The following is a 21,604-nucleotide window of genomic DNA, read 5'->3' as shown; positions in this document are numbered from 1 at the left end:
TTCTTTATATTTAAATTAATTTAAGTTTTATGCATGAATATTTGACTCGATTATATGATTTTTTACTCAAATAATAAGATTTGAATATCTTTTTTTCAAATTAAAAAAATAACACAATTTCTTCACATTTTATTGAAATGAATTATAAGCAAATATATAAAAGAAGTTTCTATTATATAATTTAACCAATACATTTTCATTAAAGACAAAAGGAAAAAAAATTGATGGACCAAATATCTTGCCAGTTGCTATCTTTCTTAAAATTTCAATGATCTTATGCACTCAAATTTTTTATTTATATTATGATCATGATTGAGAAGTATTAATTATTAAAAAATAAGCTGCTCTAAAAACAATTTAATTTCTTTAAAAAAACAAAGAATCGCAACTAATTTTCCTCTCCAATGTTGGTAGAAGCAAATCTTCCAACAGTGTCCATCACAACTTTCAAAGCCACTTGGTTGGGCTATGACCTGCCTATATTGTCTCACTGCAGTCCAAGGTGGTGGCCTGTCCTATATCCTGTATTGACTCAAATCTCAAGTTCTTTGATGAAAAGTTGAAAACTCTTTTTACTTTCACATGATAATGCGGTCTGAAGTAGTTTTTACATTATCGTTATGTTTCATGATTGAATTCGTTGATCATCCAACTAAATGTCTAAAGTAAAGCATTCTCGCTGCATCATCATTTCATTTTAAGATTGGATTCATTGATCATCCAACTGAAGTTTAAGGCAAGTGAAAAAGATATTGCTAGTTGTGCTAACGAGGTTTAAGAAGCCCACAAAAAGATGCTAACCTGATTAAGCTAGTGGAACACATGGCCCAAGGAACTGGTCCATGATAAGGAAGAACAGGCAAGTCTTGCCGTCTACGGTGGTGCAATCAACTCTGCCCCGCCGTGCAACACCGTCCTCTTACGGAGGATGCTGTTATCATCCAAGCAAATGACGTTCATGGGAAAAAAATGGGCCACCATTGCTGGTTTATTGCCTGGACGTACTGATAACGGTATAAGAAAACCATTGGAACTCGACTTTATGTCGGAAACGAGAAACGGAGTTGTCATCCGGGTCGTTCGATTCGAACTCGGGGGTGAAAAGACCGAGTCACGATGTGTCGGAGTCTGACTCGGGGAGTAAGAGGCAGTGTTTAGGAGTAGTGGTGCACGAGCATGAGAATGTAGGGTTGGACTTGGTAGTGCCTAAGGCGTTTCTGGCGTTGTCTCCACCAGTGGAGTACGGTGGAGGATGAGGTGGAAGAAGAAGAGGAAGAGGAGGTGGTGCTGGTGCTGGTGGAGAGGAGGAGAAAAGGAGAGTAAAGATGGAGCAGACTTGCTTGTTGACCATCGTGCAACGTATGATTAAAGAGGAGGATAGGACTTATATTGATAGATTAATAGCTGATCAAAATCCATGAAAAATCATAGATATGTTACTAAAGAAATCTCGCCTTCTAAATTTGTTTTTGTTTCAAAATTTCATGTTGGTAATCTTTTAGCAAGTAAAACCCAAGCGAAAGGCCCTCGAAATCACTCAACAAAATAAAACATACGACATCCGAGCCTTAGTTTAATCTTGCGTCTATGCAGTTGGAACGCTGAGTAGCAGTTCTGAATCCGATAGGATTTGGTTTGCAAGTAATCTCAAAGATCCCATGATAGATTTGAGAAACAAGTTTCATTTTTTTTAGTAATATCAGCTACCAGATACTAGAATCCTGATCAGTTCCAATGGCTGGTGGAGGGTTTGTTACATTCATCATTCATTTTGCTAGCGTTGGATAGGATTAATGCCAACCCTCAACTTTCAAGGAAAAAATAACAGAGACTGAACCAAGGTATAGATGCAAAAATTTGGCCATAAATTCATGATTTTACACAACTGGGACTGAAACAGATTCTATTCATTCCCTTGGGAGTAAGAAACTTTGTTTCTCAAGTTGGAGGACTCGCAAAATTTCAAACCCTGGATTGGTTAATTTCTTAAACTGTCTAGAGACCTAACGTGAATAAGCACTTACACGATTGATTCTCATAAAACCAAGCATATAAAACGGATTGTAGGCTTTCCAACCAGCAGCATATGACCTTTTTCTATAGTCTATACAGCAAGAAGACACAGATTTCTATAGGTTCAGAGTGATTAAGATATTAATGTCCCACTAGGACACAAGGGATTGGTTCCCATTTAACCATTGTACGCATATGCATTGATTACCCATTTCATAGCCTAAAATTCACAGCTTAAAGTAACCATAACATAAGCGTAGGCATTCATCTCCATTTTTTTTGTACAAAGAAAACCACCGTATGGAAATAAAAAAAAAAGTTGCAAGTGCATAGGCATTAATCACGCTTGTTCACAGAATAAGCTTAAACAATCTCATCAACCTAAACATTGATTACCCATTTTCACAGCTAAATTTACTTTCCAAGTGGCACAAAGGCAGCAATAACCAATCTCATCAACCTAGTCAGTAGTCACTACTCAGTACTCAATACAAGCTAACTGCAATCAATCTATTGCCACAATCTTCAATATGAAAATTTAAACATATTTCTATAGAGAACAAGAGAAAATGAGCAATATTATAGCATGTAAATTGAAAACCTCAGGGGAAAAAAAACCATCAAAGAGTTAACATCCAAAAGCATAAATCTTAATAACATTTTCCCAGTAGATGAAAATGGTTCAACAAAAATACAGAACTAAACCATAAAAATAAAATCCACAACTTTAATCCTTTAACAAAAGAGTACCCACCAAACAACAGAAATCTAAAGAACTACTTAGATCTTTGCCTCATCTTTCTTCTCTTCCTCTTCAACCTCCTCATACGCTTCTTCTTCCACTGAAATTATCAGAAACCCATATCAACATTTCAACCAAAAAACAATCCAAAGATCAGAAAGAAAATATTTTTTTTCAGATATTGAGGTTTTTACCTTAGCTCTCATGGTGAAAAGGCTTTCAAATTGGCCTCTTTTTGCAGTTCAAAATCTCTGGTTTGATGTTCTACTGAGGCTGCGGCGTGAACGAGAAGAGAAACTAGAGCATAGAGATTTTATACATATAGGGAAGCATTAAACCCTAAAGGCCTTCAAGCCGATGGTAAGGCCTTGGTTAATGGGCTTTGAGATTATATTTGGGGTTAAGCTAACTTGAGCCTTTGACAGCCCAAAATCTAGTTTTCTTTTTCAGAGGTCCAATTTTAGCCCTGTTAGCCCAATTCATTTTAATTTTTTAGAATATATTCTTTTTCTTTTAAAATTCTAAAAGAGGGACTAAAAAACTTAAAAATATACTTTTTTATATTAATTTTTTAAATTATTTCTAACATATCTCACGTTTATAAAATTTAAAAACTTTACTGATAATGGATAAAATAATTTTTCTCTTATTATATGTTGAGATTGCATGCATTGTCCGTTTATAAGTTACTACGTAAATATAATTGTGTGATTAAAGGCAAAATCTTGTAACTACTTTACTAAAGCAAAGATAAAAGAAATTAATTTTAGAATTAAGGGACTGTTAAAAGAAATCTCCTCCATGCATCCTAATTAAAGTAGAATCCTTAATTTGTTGGATACTTCATGAATAAGTTATATAGTATTATGACTAGGAGCTTCATTCTATGTTCTGGCAAGCGGCAAGCAAAAGCCTAATGAGAAATTTTGGAAAGCAACAAAGGGAAAAAAAAAAAAAGAAAAAAGAGATGCTTTGATGAACAAATAAATGAATTCTGGCACCGCCATTCCAAAGTCATGCTTTGAAAACCCATAAAGCGATTTGCTATTGACGGAAAAATCTAGAATCAAATGTGTCAACTGAGTTTGCCTAACACATGCCCCACAACCAGAAAACCCATCACTCTGCAGACAGGCAAAGCATTACTACTTTTTACTAGCAGACAGAAGCCAATCTCATTGACATCCACCCATTCAGCCAATGTCATCAGTCTCCTAGCTGGCAATTGTAAGGGAAAAAAAGTGCAAATTCTAAACAAAATCAATGCTCCTTCCATGAAAAGGAAAAAGATAAATTACTTTGTTCATGTTTTCACTTTTGTATTAAGGGCAAAATTAGAGCTGACAAAAGCTTACTCCAATCTGCAAAATCTTTTCAATTTACTTGAATTCGAATTCATCTGATGAAGAGAAGTTCACAAATTGAAATTGAAATGATCTAAATATGAATTAACCCAAATTTGAAATGATTTAAACCCGAACAATCCAAAAGACTAATTTGAAGTGACCAGACCAAACTCAAAATGATCCGAAATAACCCAACTCAAACCAGAGCCAATTGTCACCTGGGTAAAACATATTATCTGACTAAAAGATTTGCCTATGGCTATACTCCATGTGCATAGAAATATGATGAGAGGTATGATTGAAAATGGAAACAAACACAAACTTATTGTAAACCGACATTAGAATCCAAGTTTACCAGATGTTTGACCTATCCAACAATGATATTGGTTTCCTAATGTCTGTTTATGTCCAATGCTAACAATGGTACGATTCGTCTACTTCTTGATGTTTGTTTTCAGATGACAGTTTGGATCTGACAGGAAACATTTATGAACAATTGGTAATTACTTTTCCCCTTGCAGTTTAGCTGTCAGCTTCATATATATCCTAGTTCATGCCTAAGTTTAGATGCCATTTTAAATGCAGTCTGTTAGAAGCATTTCTAAAAAGATGCAAAATTGACAGAAAATTTCTGGCTAGCCTCAACCTGTTGGCTACCTTACCATTGCAAGCATTGTATTAAAAAAAAAAATAAAAAAGAACCCAAATTTGTCAACATTGGTTTAATGGCATCAAATTCAAGTTTTAGAGAATGATTTGATGATACATACACAATTATTGTTGATAACTCTTAAAGGCAAGATTCATAATTTAATGTGTTAATGGTGTCTATAAACAGGAAGTAATATTTTTCATACTAAAATTATAGATTATTGACCCAGGTTATCTAAATTCTTAAATATGCAATAAGAGAAGAAGAAGAAGAAAAAAAAAAGCATGAATTTGATTTCTCCACTCACAACGACCCTTATTTAAAAGGCCAGAAGGCAACAAATGACCAACCATATTCATCCATTACTAAAAAACAAATAATTCATTGAGCAAATTCATGAAGCACACGGCATTCCATTTAGAGCACTCCCAACAAACCAACTCAAAATCCAAAACAGAAGAACAAATAATACAATAATCAAAACAAATTAGTGGAAATAGATGCTTTACAACATAGATCAACGTCATTTACAAGTATAGTTTTTTTTTTTTAATATTTCTTTTTGTTCTATGTTTTGTTGTCATTGACTTACAATGACAGGAATCTGATGAAGCTGACCTGATTCAACTCTGAGAGAAACTCTACATAGTGGGCAACTTGACTCAGCACTGAGCCACCTATCTACACACTCGGAATGGTAGGGATGATGACAAGAAGGCAAAACCTTAACTTTCTGGCCATCTTCAAACACTCCAAGACAGATACAACACTCACTCTCAAGCGCCCTCCCGCGCGTGACCATAGTTATAGGCAACGCATTGATGGTAGCGGGGTCAAGCCCTCGAGGCTGCAGCGGAGGAGGCGGACGCGCGTGGGAGGTCGGAGTGGGCGTGTCTCGGTAGCAGCTAAATACCCATCGGGCGTAAACGAAGATAAGAGTGAAAATAAGGAGGATGGCGAAGAGGACGACGATGAAGAAGAGGGTTCGGCCTCGGATTTCGAAGTCATGGTCTCCGAGCTCGGCGTAGTGCCAGTGGAAAGGCTGGGAGTCTTGGGTTGAAGCCATTTAGGAAAAGGAATCGTTTCAAGTCTTTTATAATAACAGTGGAAGTTTCGTCGTATCTTTTGCAGTTAATATCCATAGTTGGGAAGTGGACCGGAGGGCTTCTGTCCGAAATGTTGTTTTATACATGTATTTATTTTTATTATTATTTTGAGATATGATTAAAATATCGTATTTACTAAATATTAGTATAAATAATAATTTAAGAGCACATAATAAAACTTTTATTTTGTTGATAATGGATATCCCCCGATGAAAAAAAGATTGAGAGGATCTAAATTGAATCCAAAGTCTAATAAATTATGTCAAATCATATATTTTTTAAAAATCTTCGTCCTGATAACCTCGAATAAGGATTCCGTAACGAGAAAAAATCTTTTCCACTACTTGAAAAGAAGGGATTGTGAAAATGTTTTGCTTAGAAGTGGAATTCATCTTCGTGGCCATAAAGTTAGGGGGAATAAGAAAGAGTAGTAATTTGAAAAAGGGCATTTATGGACTGTTCATCTCAACCTTGAAGAACTATCCAGACAAGCAAAGGGCCAAATTTTGCTTTCAAAGGTTGCTTTGCAGTAGGAAAAGTCAGATTAATCTTCAAGGGACAGAAAATGGTAATTGTTATTTGAGAGTATGCATTGCCCATCTGCATGCTTAAGCCATTCATTACTGACGATCTTATTTACACACAATTTTTGCCTAAATTATTACGATAGAAATCTAATACATAAATATAAATAAATTTATCACATAAATGTTTATATAGATAACTCTGACACATAAAATATTTTTAAAAAAAATAAGATAAATTTTTTTATTTACAAATTAGATAATTTTAAATTTATTTAAATATCAAAATTATTTAAATTATAATTAAAAATCAAATCAATTTAGAGATATATTTTTTAAAATTAAAAATATAAAATATGGATTTTATTTTTTTAATAAATAATTTTAGTTGTTTATCAAATAAGCTTATTTAAAAAATATTTAATTATTAAAATATTTTAAACAAATTTGAAAATTACAAAGATTAAGTTTATCCAAATTTTTTATCAATCTCTTTTATATTGATTTTAAAAATTATATTTTTAAAAAATTTAAATAAAACATTAAAAATTCAAGATAAGAATTTTTTTCATTAAATACGGGTATTTAAATATAAACAATAAAATAATTAAAGTGAAAATGAAATTATATATTTTTAATTATGAATGATAATTTAATTCATTTGTATTTCATTATATTTTTAAGCATTATCCAATTTATATCCTTAAGCCTAAGAAAGTGTTTATTTTTCAAGACTTTCTATCATTTTGTAAATTTGAATGCATTATTTTTAAGTCTAAATTTGATAATTACACAAAACTTGAAAATAGTTTATGAAGAGATTAATCATCAATTTTCATTTAAAAAATTCAAAAATAAAGATTTTAATATTTTTTTAATAATATCTTTATATTTTATTCATATATTTATTTAAAATTTAATATAATTTTATAATTATAATTTTAAAAGAAATAAATAAATAAATTCGTGCATCCACTGGTCATAAGCTAGTTGATTAAATAGTTACTAAGAGCTTTGTGAAAAGGAAAAAAAGATGGATGATTTTAAAAGATTTGGACGAGACGAGTTCATGGTGGGGAAGAAAAATGTCCCTTGGATGTAGGTCCAACAACCGAAATGCAATTGGATTTCAATGAGGCGTCCACTTGGGCTTAGCTGAAATTAGCAATCCACTACTTAAATGGGCTTTAAAATGAATCCATTGGGCTTCTTCAAACAATCAATGTTTTAACTTAGTTGAAAACAAATGTTTTCATAATGCATCCTCACACCACTTTACTTTGCTGCAGTTAGATCTAATAATTTGTGTATTCATATAGTTAAAAATACTGATAATTTATATATTAAGTTATGTTTTATGTGAAATTAAATATTACAATTAATATTAATATGAAAATCAAAATTTATTTATTTTTATTTTATTAAACCCATATATGATTTTTATTAAAATTTTAAATCGTATTATTTTCATATTTATTTATTTTTTTTGAATAATTTTCATGTCATATTACTATATAGTATTTAGTATCTTATTCACTGTTTTATGTTTTAGATTGCTACATCTAGATACAGCCGCAAGCTAAAACAGCTGCAAGTAGTATATACATAGGAGATGGGATGATATTTAGAAGTACAAAACAAGATAATAAATATACACTACTTCTAACAGACAATCAACAACATCTGCAGGAAAACGGTACAAGAATTCATGAAGGTAAGTTGCCTTGCTCTGTGCAATAAACAAGGTTTTATGAGGAAATAATAAAAAGTATGATATCTTTCATTAGCTCAACCAAATTAACTACAATAAATATAAAAAAATAATTCTTCTAAGAACAAGTAAAACTTGGAAATCTTTAAAAACTCTAATGTTGGTTAACCTTGTAAAATTTTACCATCAGCCTGTGATCTGTTGAACAAAGTGTGTCACACTCTTAGTTTGACAAAATCTCTAACAGACTTTAGTATTAAAATGTAGAGTATTGATCTCAAAACTATACATGAAGGCAATAAGAGAGTTGTCCTAATTAACACAATGATGATGAGAATAACATTTTATCTGAGATATTATAACTTAGCTAAGCTAGGTTTACTTCATATATAGCAACATAAATATCAGATCTCTAACAGTGCAAGTGAGAAAAAATATATATCCTCAAGCAAAACCAAAAAAAATTTACATATATAAGTGCTAGATCTTTCAATAATCAATGTTGTGAACTGCAATTACCACATGCATGTTAAATATCATGAGAAATAATCAACAAAGAAACATATATGCAGGATGAACTACACATGAATTTGATTGAATTTAGGGTTATTAACCAATTTAATGCTTTCATTTTGAAAATTTCATTTATCACATCTAAGAAGTTAAAATGATGAAAAACATAATTCATTAATTCTTATATAAGATCTAACAAATAGGCTGGCCAGTGGGTTAGGCAATCCTTTTTATGATTCTATACAACTATAAAAAAAATAAATAATAAATTGGAAGTAATAATAGATCAGAGCCAACTATTTTTTTCCAATATATATGAAGTGAAAATCATAAAATTTTCTTTCATTGAATTGATGATAAATTAAAGATAGAATTCTCACTCAAATGTAATTTGTTTTTCATTTGTTCCTACCACAAGCAAGTAGACTTAAACCCTAAAATAAAACATTCTTGAACTTCATCCAACAAGCATCCTCAAAGAAATTAAACAATAATTATAGAAACTTAGCCTTGCCTTTAGATGAAAGTGGCCATACCTTGAAAATCTCTCAAAGTTTCATCCGATCTTATCAAGGCAGTGTAGACACAATACATGCAACTATTTATATAGAAAAGAAAATCATAATATTGCACTTGCTCTTTCAATACTATAGATATAGGAGAGCCCTAGAAATATTAATCTGTGCTAAAATAAACCCTTCATTTCTTCTTCTGTTTCTTCATCTTTCAAGGGTCTCTTCGAATCTATAATTTGGTATTTCCATTGAAGCTTGCAATTGATTTCGTGAAGAGATCCATCGAAATTCTCCATTGAAGGTATGGAAATTTGTAGCCAAGAGTCTCCAGAAAAACGCTTAAAAAACTTGCATGCAAAACTGCAAGACAGTGTAGGGAAACCCAAAGAAACTTTGAATATAACCCATCAAAAATCAAAGAAGAAATTAGGATCCCCATAATCCCAAATGCATGCTGGGGGATATTCATCATCATTTGTTAAAGGCCAGACGGATGTAGATCCAGGTCCAACTGTTAAACCTGGATCCGGAACCGCTGGTGCAACCGAAGTCTGAGCTGACAAAGATAAGCTGGAACCCACCGAACCCACCAGGGAATTGATATCCTCGTACAAAGAACCTTGATGATGATGCTGATGTACTTGTTGAGCTTGAGGGTTAAGATTTGAATTAGAGGTTGTTCCAGTGGGTTCATGACCAGGGTTAACAACAAGGCTAGGTTCAGTTTGTTGCATTATTTGGAAGGCTTGTGGGGGATTTTGTACCATGTTTGGGTAAACTAAGGTTGGGTTTAAAAGGTTTGGATAAGCCCCATATGGCATAAACCTTGATGAAGAAGAAACCCCTGGTCCCATTAAAGAAGCTGGATTTGAAGAAGAAGCAAAACTAAAATCAAAGCCTGAAGGACGAGGAAGCAAAGGCCTTAGGGTTTGAGTATTGGAGGAAGAAGAAACACCACGAAAAGATGAAGAAGAAGAAGAAGAGGAGGAAGAGACGGATGGTTGAAGATTGAGCTGAGCCCTGGCACCATAGAGAATAATAGCTGCTCGGTCATAGGCTCGAGCTGCTTCCTCAGCTGTAGTGAAAGTTCCAAGCCATTTCCTTGTACGTTTCCGAGGTTCCCTGATCTCAGCAACCCATTTACCCCAACTCCTTTGCCTCACACCTCTATATCTAAACTTGTTATTATCAGGTCCACCTTTGCCTTTACATTTCCTGCTGGTGTTGCCTGGAGGGTTAGCATTGGTGGTAATGATATTGGTTTCAGATTCAGAGCTTTTGGCATCCTGATCAGGGGGAGGAGTGGTGGTTTTTGCGGTGGTTTCTTGGGGAAGGTGAGACAACGAAGACTGGTCGACCTGGTCCATTGAAAAATAGACAGAGTGCTGCTTTAAAAGGGGTTGGTTCAAAGAGAGATTGGGAGAAAAAACCCACCTCGTTCTTTGTTCTCGATTAGTCGAAAGGTGGAAAAGAGGAGACCCTGTTTTGATTTGAATGTCGTCCCTGTTAATGGTGGATGAGGGCGGTGGCTCCTTATATACGAGAGAAAGAGAAAGAGAAAGAGAAAGATTGCTGAACAGTTAAGAAAGTAGGCAAAACTTTGGTTTGGGAATTCGAAATCATTTAATGTATTTTTTATTTGATTTTTTGCTTTCTGCTTTTTTTTGTTTGCAATATGTAGATTTTGTAATTTCTATTTTACGCAAATTCCTAGGAAATTATTGAGCAAACCTTTTTGTCTAAGGAAAGTGTTATTAACTTTGTTTTCATTTATTAGCAAAATCTTAGGTTTGATTAATGATCTTATCTTGTCACATCGGTTGTCAAGATATATTTACTTTTACTTGAACTTTGTTTTCTTCTATTAAAATGTTTTGGATTAACATTAAGATTTGTAATTATTTTTAATATTCTCAATTTGAGTGTTATTGATTTTTATTATATTTTAAAAAAATTAATTTTAATATATTTAATATTAAATATTAATATTAAATTTTATGATTTTTAATATAAAAAAGTAAAAAAATCATAAAAATAACTTTAAATATAAAAAATAAAAATTTTATATATTTAAAAGACTAAAATATAATTTTAAAATATTTAAAAAATGAATAAAGAAAATAGAAAGAAATAAGTAATTTGATAAAATGAATATTGAGATTCAGCTAGTCATTTTGCTAATTTTATCATAATGTATAGATCTATAAATTTATAGTGATACATAATTAAAGAAGTTGCTATTAATATTTTTTTAGATGTGATTGGTCATTTAATTGAATCTGTATTTTTTTTAAAAAGAAATCATAAACTTAACTTAAGTATCTTTAAAATATAGATTTTATGTTTATGAAACCAAAACTAGATCTGAGAATATGACTATGTGTGAGAAAAGTTATAATATCCTTATAATGCTCATCAAATGATAGTATCAGTTTGATTTCATATTATCTAAGACTTAAAATTTTTTTGTAATTTACCTAAAAAATTTAATATTAAAATTTTTTTTAAAAATTACTCCAATAATTTGATGGTAATTTAAGACAATTTACTTATCTCAGTAGTATTCATAGAGATTTGTGTCCCACTCTAAAGAGGTTCCATCGTCAGATTCATTAATATATTTTTTAAGAAATTATTTTTTGAAAATAAATCAATAAAATCCTCTAATCATTTGGCAAGATTTTATATTAATGTATATTCTTAAATCATTTGGTGGGTTTTTGTTGAAAATCTTTATTTTTTAATAAAAATTTTAAAAAAATAAAAATCATTAAATTCTTTAATAATTTGAAAAGATTTAACATAAATTTAAATCATCTAATCATTCGGTAGAATTAAAATTTTATTTTATTCTGTTATAAATTTATTATGAAATTCTTCATTATTTGGTAAAATTCATAATTTAAAATTAAAATTCTCTAATTATTTGATAGGATTAAAAAAATAAATATAAGTAAAATAAAAAAATAAAATAAAAAATAATCAATTGAAATTTGAATAAATAACATAACCTAAAAAAAATACTAAAAAGAATTTATGAAATAAAATAAAACAAGAAAATAACAAATAAATAAACAAATAATTATTTACTAACAAATAGCTCGACTTAGACAGCTAAGAAAAGGTAGTTCAAAGCACAAAAGGACAGCTTGATCAAGGCGGCTCAAAGCTTGGCTTAGCTTCTAGTCTGGCTCAGCTCAATTTCAAATCAGTTCCACGCACACGGGTCGGGTGTGGCATAGTTCAAATCTTCAAGCGGTAAAATATACGGGTCTTGGACGTTTTTATTCCTCAACATGACGTCGTTTCAATTAGGTATAAAAGCCCAAAATTTTTTTTCTTTCAGATTTCTTTTCTTTTCTCTCTCCGCTTTCTCTCTTCCCCAAAACTCTCTCTTCTCTCTCTAAAAAGCTTCAAACGCCGACTGAAAAATCATCGAAAACTGAGAATTTCAATAAGAAAATCACCGAAAAATGCAAACTCTGTCAAAAAATTTAAATGGTTTATGGAATTTTCAAAAATTTCTCAAAAACAAAAATCAATAATTTTTTTTTTTGTGTTTCCTGCTTCCACAAACAATATTCAACTACCAAATCAACTTTTCTCGATTTCCAAATTTCTCCAAAAAATTTCTCCCAGAAAAATTCTCTAAAAATTTTTTAATGCTCTTACATTCCCTCTGGTTGCTTCTGTTTTTGCTATTTTTCTCTGCTGATTTGTGTTTCTGCTAATTTTTTCGTGCCTCCTTATTGCTTGATTTGGGTTTGTATTTATAGGGATCTGATTATAAGAACCCTAAATCAAAAAGGGTTTTAATTTCACTTCAATTCCAACTTCAAACCCAAATTTTATAACCCAAAAAAAAAAAAAGTTCCAGACTAAACCGTTTCAAACTTTCCTTTTTTTTTTTTGTTTTTTTTAACATTTAACAAAAACAAATCAAACAGTTACAACCCTAAACAAATTGGGATGTATACAAACTTAAGTATAATAATCTTATTTTTTTTTCTTTTCATTAATGAAAAACAAAAACAATATATATTGCTTATAATCTTCTTCAGTTTCATATAAAAAATTTGATCGAACATAGTCAATTTTTATTTGAGAAAATGCTAAAATATCTACTACTCCGATCACCAATTAATCATGCTGAGAAATAAATTAATGCTAATACATGCATAATATTTGTGAATAATTAGATAGCTGAAATATTAAACAAGATAGCATTTTTATTTTTTACCAATTTTTTTAGTAATATAGTCTTTCTCGAACAATTTTAAAGGCGTATTTTCTGACATATGATATATTGAAATTTTTATTTTTAAAATATTTAAAAATTTTGAAATGGACAAAAATTATTTTTTTCTAACATAAGAATCCAAAAGAACTAGCACATCGATCATTGCATGCAGCAAGAGCAGCAGCCTCGTACAGAGAGGATGTAATGGCTCTTCATCAAATGAATGAATCCCTTGAAGAGTAAAAAATTTTAATACGCTTCAAGCTTCTTCTTGTCTTTTTTTTTGGCCAACCGCTTCAAGCGTATTAGACTTGCCAGGATTTGGTGAAGTTAGTGCCTCGCCCCTGAGCAGCTAGCTACAAACCAAAGTTGTCTGATCTGAATGCCGGCCGTGGCTCAGAATCTCTGGTTCCTCGATCGCCTCCTTGTTATTTTTCTTTAACTTGCATTTCCTAGGGGATCTTACTTCGTCAAGAAGGCTTGATCCTGGCAACAGAAATGAGGAAACTCCTCTGAAGATCAAGGTAATGCTTCAACTGATTATAGAAGATCCAACAAATTCAATTGGTTTTATCATCTAGGCAATACATTTATAATCAGCTGAATCTTAATTAATTTATCCTCTCTTGCATGTGATAATGTGATATATATAGCAGATTGAATATAAATTCTTAAAGGATCAAAGACTGACTTCCAAGAAACGAAGTTTCAAAGGACATAAGAGAGACAGTTTTCCTCTGAAAATATTGGAAATAAGCAAAAACTCTTTGAATCTCTCTCCATTCATTTTGTTGATAGCTTCAAAACTCGAAATGTTAATGGGGTTTTTGACTTTTGGTCAAGTTATCTGTTTTTCATAGCATAAAAATTTTTTTATTAGGTTAAGGAGTGTGATAGTTTAAGACAATTTTTTAAAGTTAATATAGAATTTATAATAATATTTTTATATTAAATGCAGGAGAGGATAGTTATCGTGATACTTTTAATGTATTGAAAAAATGTATTTTTTTAATATGCTATTTTTAAAGCGTATTTTTAAGATTTTTTTTAACAAAATATTTTTTAAATTATCAATAACTATTTTATAAGGCTTTTTTTTTTTAATTTCAACCTTAGATTTATTTATAGTTTTAATTTTTTATATATATAGAAAAGGGTTTTTTTTTCTTTTTTAATAAAAGTACTTATTAATTAATATGTTGTCATATATATTAAAAAATTTATATGTTCATGAATTCAATTTACTATATATATTTTTCATGTGTGTATCTGTTTATCTCATACTCTTATATATTCATGATATAATAGAGGTATGATTTTGTGTATATAACATATATATGAAGACAAGTTGATTGCCATATCCAAAACTCATGTATATCTTGGCTTCTTGAATTACCATGTATAGTAACTGTGGATTTTTTTGTATCATATGTATACCTGGGGATTCTTTAGTTATGGCTAAAAGAAATACATGAAATCAAAGGAAAAAGTCACTGCACGAGGCCCTACAATACTTTTCTTTTGTTTGACTTCTTTTTTTTTTTTTGGCATTTTGAAGGGATAAAAACTTTAGTACTGCAGATTTTACCTTTTTTTATATATAGAGTATAGTACTGTAATTGAAGAATTACATCAGTGATTTAGAGTTAATGATTTAATTACATAGTTGTGCTGATGAACCACCACGGTAAATTTTGGTGGTGCTTGAGCATGATAATGAAAATTAAATGAAAAAGCAATTTTGCATGAAGAGAGATGAGGTGTCTTCACGTAAGATGAGGAAATCTTGTTGACGAACAAGTCCTCGAAGAGAAGAGAAAGCAAAGCATCTGGTGGGGCAGCCACTGGGGTCTGCCTCGTAACTCGCGATTACCCACATCCATCAATCAAAGCACAGCAAATACAAAGAAAGAAAGAGAAAGAGAGAGGCGTCTGACATCTGATTCCCTCTCAGACTAAGAGGCTGAAAAATCTGAACCGGGGAACTGTCTTTCTTTAATTTCTTTTCTGTTTCTGCCGTGTTCTTTGTCGTCCATTTAGGAATAAAAATCGTGCGGGGTTGGAAGGCCGCTGTTCCATTCAGACCCACAACGCATCCACTGAAATCTCATTAATATAACGAACATAATCTTATTTTATATATTACTCTCGTGGGTGATTGTTAATTCAGTGGATTCTATTAATTTTAAATTAAATTATTTGAAATTAAATTATTTTATTTTATTTTTATTAATAAAATCTAATTTACTAATTTTAAAAATAAATTATTAAATTTAATTTGATTGATTCATTTAATTTTTATTAATTGAATAATAAATATTTTTAAATTAAATTAAATTTTAAATTTTTTATATTTTAAATAAATTAAATAAAATTATCTAATAAAATATTCAAATATCAAAATATTATATTAAAAATTATAACAAAATATGAAATAAAAAAATCAATTTTATGTATTTTTTATTTTATATTTGAATTATTTTATATTTCAATTAAAATTTTAATTAATTCAATTTTCAAACATAATTAACCAAAAAATTAACATTTTTAAAAATTATTTTATTAATCAATCTATTAATTGAATTAATTAATTAAATTAAATTAAATTGATTCAATAAATAAATTTAATTAAAATCGAATTATAAACTTTTACTTAATGATTTAAGGTTTAGGTGTGAAGGTAATACTATGGCCCATCTAATTTTAGGCCTTCTATTTTTGCTTTAGTCCTACGAAATTGGCCCAACTTTCTTCTTCAGGGAAGCTTTCAATGGCCCACTTTCCTCCAGGCCTCCACTTCTATAACCGGCTTTGTCTTGATATGATATATCTTTTAGGCTGACTTCTCCTTTTTCTTAGTGTGACCGCACATTATTCGGCCGGTTTGGTGATGCTCACCGGTGAGCAGTGACTGCTAGTGCCGTTTTGGCATAAAACAAGGTTCCTGTGCCGAGGAGAATGAATGCCCACCGAACGGATCCTTAGTTTGGATATACCGATGCTTGTAAATTACTTGAATTTGATTGAAATAAAATAAAATTTTAATTTAATTATTATTTAGTTGAATTTGAGTTCGAGTAATTTGATTTATCAAATGAATCAAATTCAAAAGTTATAATATTTAATTTGAGTAATTCGTAAATTTAATTTAATTTATATATTTTAATAATTTTAATTAAAAAATTATTATTTTTTATTTTTATATATATTTATCAATTTAAATTTGAATTCGAATTCAAACATGAATAATCGATTTGAAATCTAACACAAGAATAAATTTTTTTTATTTTATAAAATAAGCTTAATCGAATAAGTTCGTATAATTTAATTTTTATTTTAAATCAAATTAAAGTTTAAAAATTAAAATTTAATAAAACTTAAATCAAAATTTAAGTTGAATTTTAGCTCAAAATTTTTTTTATATCGATTCTATCCGATTGCACTTGAATACTTATTTGATAATTCAACCTTTTTTTCAACTTACAAATTAGTAACAGTTGAATATATATTATTCAACAGCCTGTTTAATATCTAGAACTTCCCTTTTTCTTGAAAAAAAAAAAGAAGTAATGTTATGGGAAGCGTGATTGAGGCTTTAGTTCACAATAATTTATGAGAGGCTAACTATGAAACAGATCAGATTTCTGATACACGTGTTATAATTTTCCACACTATAATTATTACATTCCAAGGGGCTGAAGGTTGGGGGGCAGTTTCCTAGTCTATACCATGTGAGGGGGGGAGTGTTAGGTGAAGTTGATGTGCTTAAGATTTCCAACCAAATCTCTCAAAGATATGTCTTACAATAAAAGAATATTTAGGTGAAATCATGTAAAGAAGCTTATTTTTTGGAGCAAATTAGGGGATAATCACACTTATTTATTGAATAAAAGACAAAGAGAATCAAGTTGATTATCCAACCATATCCCTTGTACTCATTCAATCTTCTAAATGACTATGGCTTACTATATAATAGCAGCTGGTTGATTTTATGGTAGAGCACTTCATAACATGATTGAAGTTTTATTTATAAAATAGTGCCTACCCATGTTCTTTTCATACCTTGTGTTATGATTCAAGAAGATTTCAGGAAGGTTTTTTAAGTACTAAAAAAAAAAAAAAAACTGTTAGCCATGACCTGATTGAAAACTAATACAAAAAATTATATTTTATAATATATGTTTACATGTGTATGTGTATGTGTGTACGAATTTTTTTTTAATTTATAAGAACATTTAAATTCAAATCATTAGATTGTTATTTGAATTTTAAAACATCATGTTAAAAAATGGTTTTACTTATTATCCATTAGTTGAATTACACATGCAGCCACCTATTCATTTTCTCTTAATACCATTCATATTATCAAAGTTATAAGGCTTTTGGAGTGGAAAAAAATATTTTGTATACAATGGCAAGGATATGTGCTAGAGGCAATCTTTCTTTTCATTTTTTTTTTAAATTAAACTTTACTTTAAAGATTATGTATCAATTATTTAATCAAATGTGCATTTATTTTTTTAATTTCTTTTAAAAATCCAAAAAAATTAAAATTAATGACAATGTTTGGTTTAAGACTCATGTACATACCTGTAAAAATTATTTATGAAAGATTATACTTGAACCATCAAGGCAAAAAAGATGAATTGTGCTACACATAATGCTAGAATTTTAAATTTATTCATTTTGAAAACTCTTGCACTTGGCAAATGCAAAGAGATGAGATCCCTCATTGTTGAACTTGGCGTTTCCCTTACGGATGAAAATAAATTGAAAACATGGACTTGAAATTATATTAATTGGATTGTTTGGATCGGTATTTGTTTTATTCAATTCCATTTAAATTTAAATATTAAATTAACATAAAAAATAAAAATTAAATAAAAATTATATGTTTTTATTAATTTTTATAAAATAAAAATAATTATTTTATACTTAAATTTATTTAAATATATTAAAATAATATATAAAAACTGATAAATCATATTAATAAAATTTGATTTAAATAATATAACAATTCTATTCAAATTAAAAATTTTTAAATTTTATATATTATTTAAAAAAAACCGTAACGAATCCATTTCAAATACTTAATTCCTTCCTAATTTTCCATTATTCCAAATTTTCCATTTAAATTGGAAGGGGAACCTGGCCCTACGTTAAAGGTAAGAAGAAAAACAAATCACATTGAAAAAAGTTCCAAAATACAAATGCGACCATTAAGCTTGTGGCCACCGATTCACAACCCAAAAAAATAATATTATATAGAAAAAAAAAAGTTGTGGTTTTTACATTTTTCCTTTTTTTTTTTTTCTATTTTACTAATATTTAGGATCAGAATGTCAATCACTCAAAGTCAGTTAAAAAGAAAATGATAAGTCATATATACATATGCAGGAAGTCAACGAATGGGCCAAAATCCAGTGTGGTCCTAATTAGTGAAACTCCTGACCAGATGTTCATATTTCTGGGCGGCAGTTGTGGGGACCGCCACCATCGCCTTCACTGCGTCCGTCTGATTAAAAACCGGTAAAAGCAAACAGTATCGATCACAGCAAATGGGTCCCACATGAACTGGCTTCCCCATCCCCAAGTCAACCTTCTCTAATCCGAGCCTTGACCATTGCGACAGTATCAAAACCCCTACCGAGTCCGGACTCGCCCTACTTTGGCCCACTATTTCCACCACCGATTTCACGAACTCACTATCCACTTGCTCTTTCGCTCTCTTCACCAGCATTGTCGCGTGCCCTAAACCCTTCTCTGTCAACTCATCAACACTGGTTTGTGCGCACCCTAATACAAACGCGTTGCCGTAATACCCACTGGGCAGAGTCGGCTTGACTCGGTTTCTAACGTTGATGCTGAAAAGAAGCTTTAATATTTGGTTGGAAGGTAAGTTTAAAGCTCTAGCCCAGCTCCTCCATATATGAGCTGAGAGAACATCGAAAGATGTGTAATTTGACTCACTGTGTCTGCTTGTGGAAGAAGCTAACTTTTTTAACTCGTTGAGACTCGTTTTATTGAAAATAAATGAGGTGGGGGTGAGTCTTTCGTTGGAGAAACGAGCCAGGAACCCGCAAAGGTCTGGAACTCGGTTAAACTCGGGGTGACTCAGTGCGTTGTTATTATTATTTCTTGATGGCTTGAATGGTGCTGGGTTTAGAAGGTGGCGATCCCAAATGGGTTTGGGCTTAAACTTGAACTCGGAGAACTTGGTTTGACTCGTGGACGCTAACTCAGCGAACGAGTTGAGAAACTCAGCGCTGCCGATACCGTCACAAAGACAATGATTAATGCCAACACCAAGCGCAGCATTGCCGTCTTTTAGCCACGTCAGCTGGACAACCAGAGGTGGGGCCCCTTTCAGCACATCAGCCACGTGTAACGACAAGAGCTTCCTCCATTGCGTAACGAACCGTGGAGCTTTCTCGAATTCGTTAACGTTATGATCCGAGACAGCTTCCATGAACAAAACACCCTGGGCTCGACAAACAACCTCAAGGCCAGAGGAGCCATCTGGCTTGGCCCTGACTCGACCGGCCAGTGGGTAATAGGGAACCAAGGTTTTGGCTAGAGCAGCCTTGACTCGAGCCGTGGTGGCTCCTGGGTCTAAACCAGGGTGAGGTTTATAAACCAGAAGGTATTCAATGGTGAAACGTAGAAAAAGTTGAGAGTCAAGAGATGAAAGAGACAGAACCCCAGTTGGAGTTGGCTCAGATGGAGTTACAATTGTAGCTTCCTTGACATGAACAAACGACCCCATGTTTCTTTTTTTTTTTTTAAAGGTTCAGGGTTTGAGTTCTTGTTGGGTTAAGCAAGGCTTGGCGCTTTAAGGGGTTTATATAAGGGAAAGGGAACTAAACCTTTTTTTTTGTGAATTGGAATATATATTTTTTATATTTTATAATAAGGAAGTGAGGCATGTGGATCTTTTGTGTGTCTAACTGTGAAAGATTTGTGCCAAGATTCTCCGGGCATCACTTTATGGAAAAATTAATATCAAAACAAATGTTAACAGCTTGGCTTGGCTTTGCTTTCTGTCGGTTCGGCCGGGATTGATAGCTATCACTTTCCTTCTCGCCATCCCCCATTCGATGATCAACTCCATTTTTTCTCTCTCTCTCTCTTTCTCTTAAAATTTGCTCGTAATGTTTTAAACATATTGGGACAGTTTCAACAATAAGACAGACTCGAGATTATTGCACAATCACTTAAGAAATTATATCATATCTAATAATTTTTCAATTCATGTTATTTGTATAAATAGTCAAACTCCAAATGATTAAGTTAAGATTTGAATTTTATACATTTTTGATACAATATGATTGAGTTTATCATATCATTTGTTAATTTAAATATTAATTTTAATAAAATTTATTTAATATAAATTTTTTATTAAAATTTTTTCAACTACAATTCAATAAATTTTATTATTTTTTTAATCTTTTCAAAATTAACCTTACCTCTTATTAAACGAAGCCTAATTCCTCATTTCACAAAATTACTTTGGATTACATCCACCAGACCATTTGGTTGGTTTAAGTGATTACATTGAAGATTATTACACAATCTTTTAAGAAATTATGATCATATCTAATAATTTTTCAATTCATGTTACTTGTATAAATAGTCAAATTCCAAATGATTAAGCTTAGATTTGAATTTTATTGCATTTTCGATACAATATGATTAAACTTATTACATTATTAGTTAAATTTAAATATTAATTTCATTAAAATCTATTCAATATAAAATTTTTATTAATTTTTTTAAATTACAACTACAATAACTTTTATTATTTTTTTTAATCTCACAAAAAATAATCTTATTCCCTTTCCAAATAAAACTTAATTCCTCATTTCACAAATTTACTTTGCATCCACTATAGATAATTCAATCTATCTGAGTTCTAATTGATTTTGTTTTTGTTAATAAAAGAAACAAAAAACAAAAAAAAAAGAAAAGAAAAAAATCAGTGGTTGAGCTTGAGTTGGGTTGAAGAGTTTGAGTTAGACTTGAAATTTGGAGTTGAATTTGAAGGGAATCGAAACTCTTTTTTAGTTTAAGGTTCTTAGATTTTAAACTCTATAAATACATAAGTGCATCAAGCCTTAAAAAACACAGAGACATCAGAGAAAAAACACGCAAAGTAAGCTAGAGAATACAAGATTTTTTGAAGATTTTTTTTTGTTTAAAAAAAAAGATTTTTTCTGAAAATTTTAGAAAGAATCTTTTTGGA

The 21,604-nt window shown here is 30.7% G+C and overlaps 1 protein-coding gene and 3 pseudogenes across 3 annotated transcripts; 1 reads left to right on the top strand and 3 right to left on the bottom strand.

Moving 5' to 3' along the window:
- The first annotated feature begins 588 nt into the window (after positions 1-588).
- LOC111309462 (uncharacterized) lies at positions 589-2,731 on the top strand (annotated as a pseudogene).
- On the bottom strand, positions 2,584-6,042 carry LOC111309733 (RING-H2 finger protein ATL66 pseudogene; annotated as a pseudogene). The gene is made up of 2 exons (XR_016330241.1): positions 2,950-6,042; positions 2,584-2,855 (listed from the first exon to the last, which is right to left on the bottom strand). The product of XR_016330241.1 is annotated as an RING-H2 finger protein ATL66 pseudogene (transcript).
- A 2,977-nt stretch (positions 6,043-9,019) lies between these two features.
- On the bottom strand, positions 9,020-10,819 carry LOC111309732 (ethylene-responsive transcription factor ABI4-like). Its single transcript, XM_022908736.2, has one exon. It carries the CDS (start codon positions 10,487-10,489, stop codon positions 9,530-9,532), a length of 960 nt encoding a protein of 319 aa, XP_022764471.1. The 5' UTR covers positions 10,490-10,819; the 3' UTR covers positions 9,020-9,529.
- Positions 10,820-18,519: 7,700 nt separating this feature from the next.
- Positions 18,520-20,359, bottom strand: LOC111309731 (alcohol acyltransferase 9 pseudogene; annotated as a pseudogene). The gene has a single exon (XR_016330500.1). The product of XR_016330500.1 is annotated as an alcohol acyltransferase 9 pseudogene (transcript).
- Positions 20,360-21,604: the final 1,245 nt, after the last annotated feature.

The sequence above is a fragment of the Durio zibethinus genome, chromosome 19, assembly GCF_047325235.1.
Source record: "Durio zibethinus cultivar Kanyao isolate XHJ-2024 chromosome 19, ASM4732523v1, whole genome shotgun sequence".
Taxonomy (NCBI): Eukaryota; Viridiplantae; Streptophyta; class Magnoliopsida; order Malvales; family Malvaceae; genus Durio; species Durio zibethinus.
The sequence above is the reverse complement of the archived record's forward strand: the minus strand, read 5'-3'. Positions and strand labels throughout refer to the sequence as shown.

Bases quoted from the DNA above. Each gene is read 5' to 3' on its own strand.
- LOC111309732 (XM_022908736.2), bottom strand. From the start codon at position 10,489: ATGGACCAGGTCGACCAGTCTTCGTTGTCTCACCTTCCCCAAGAAACC.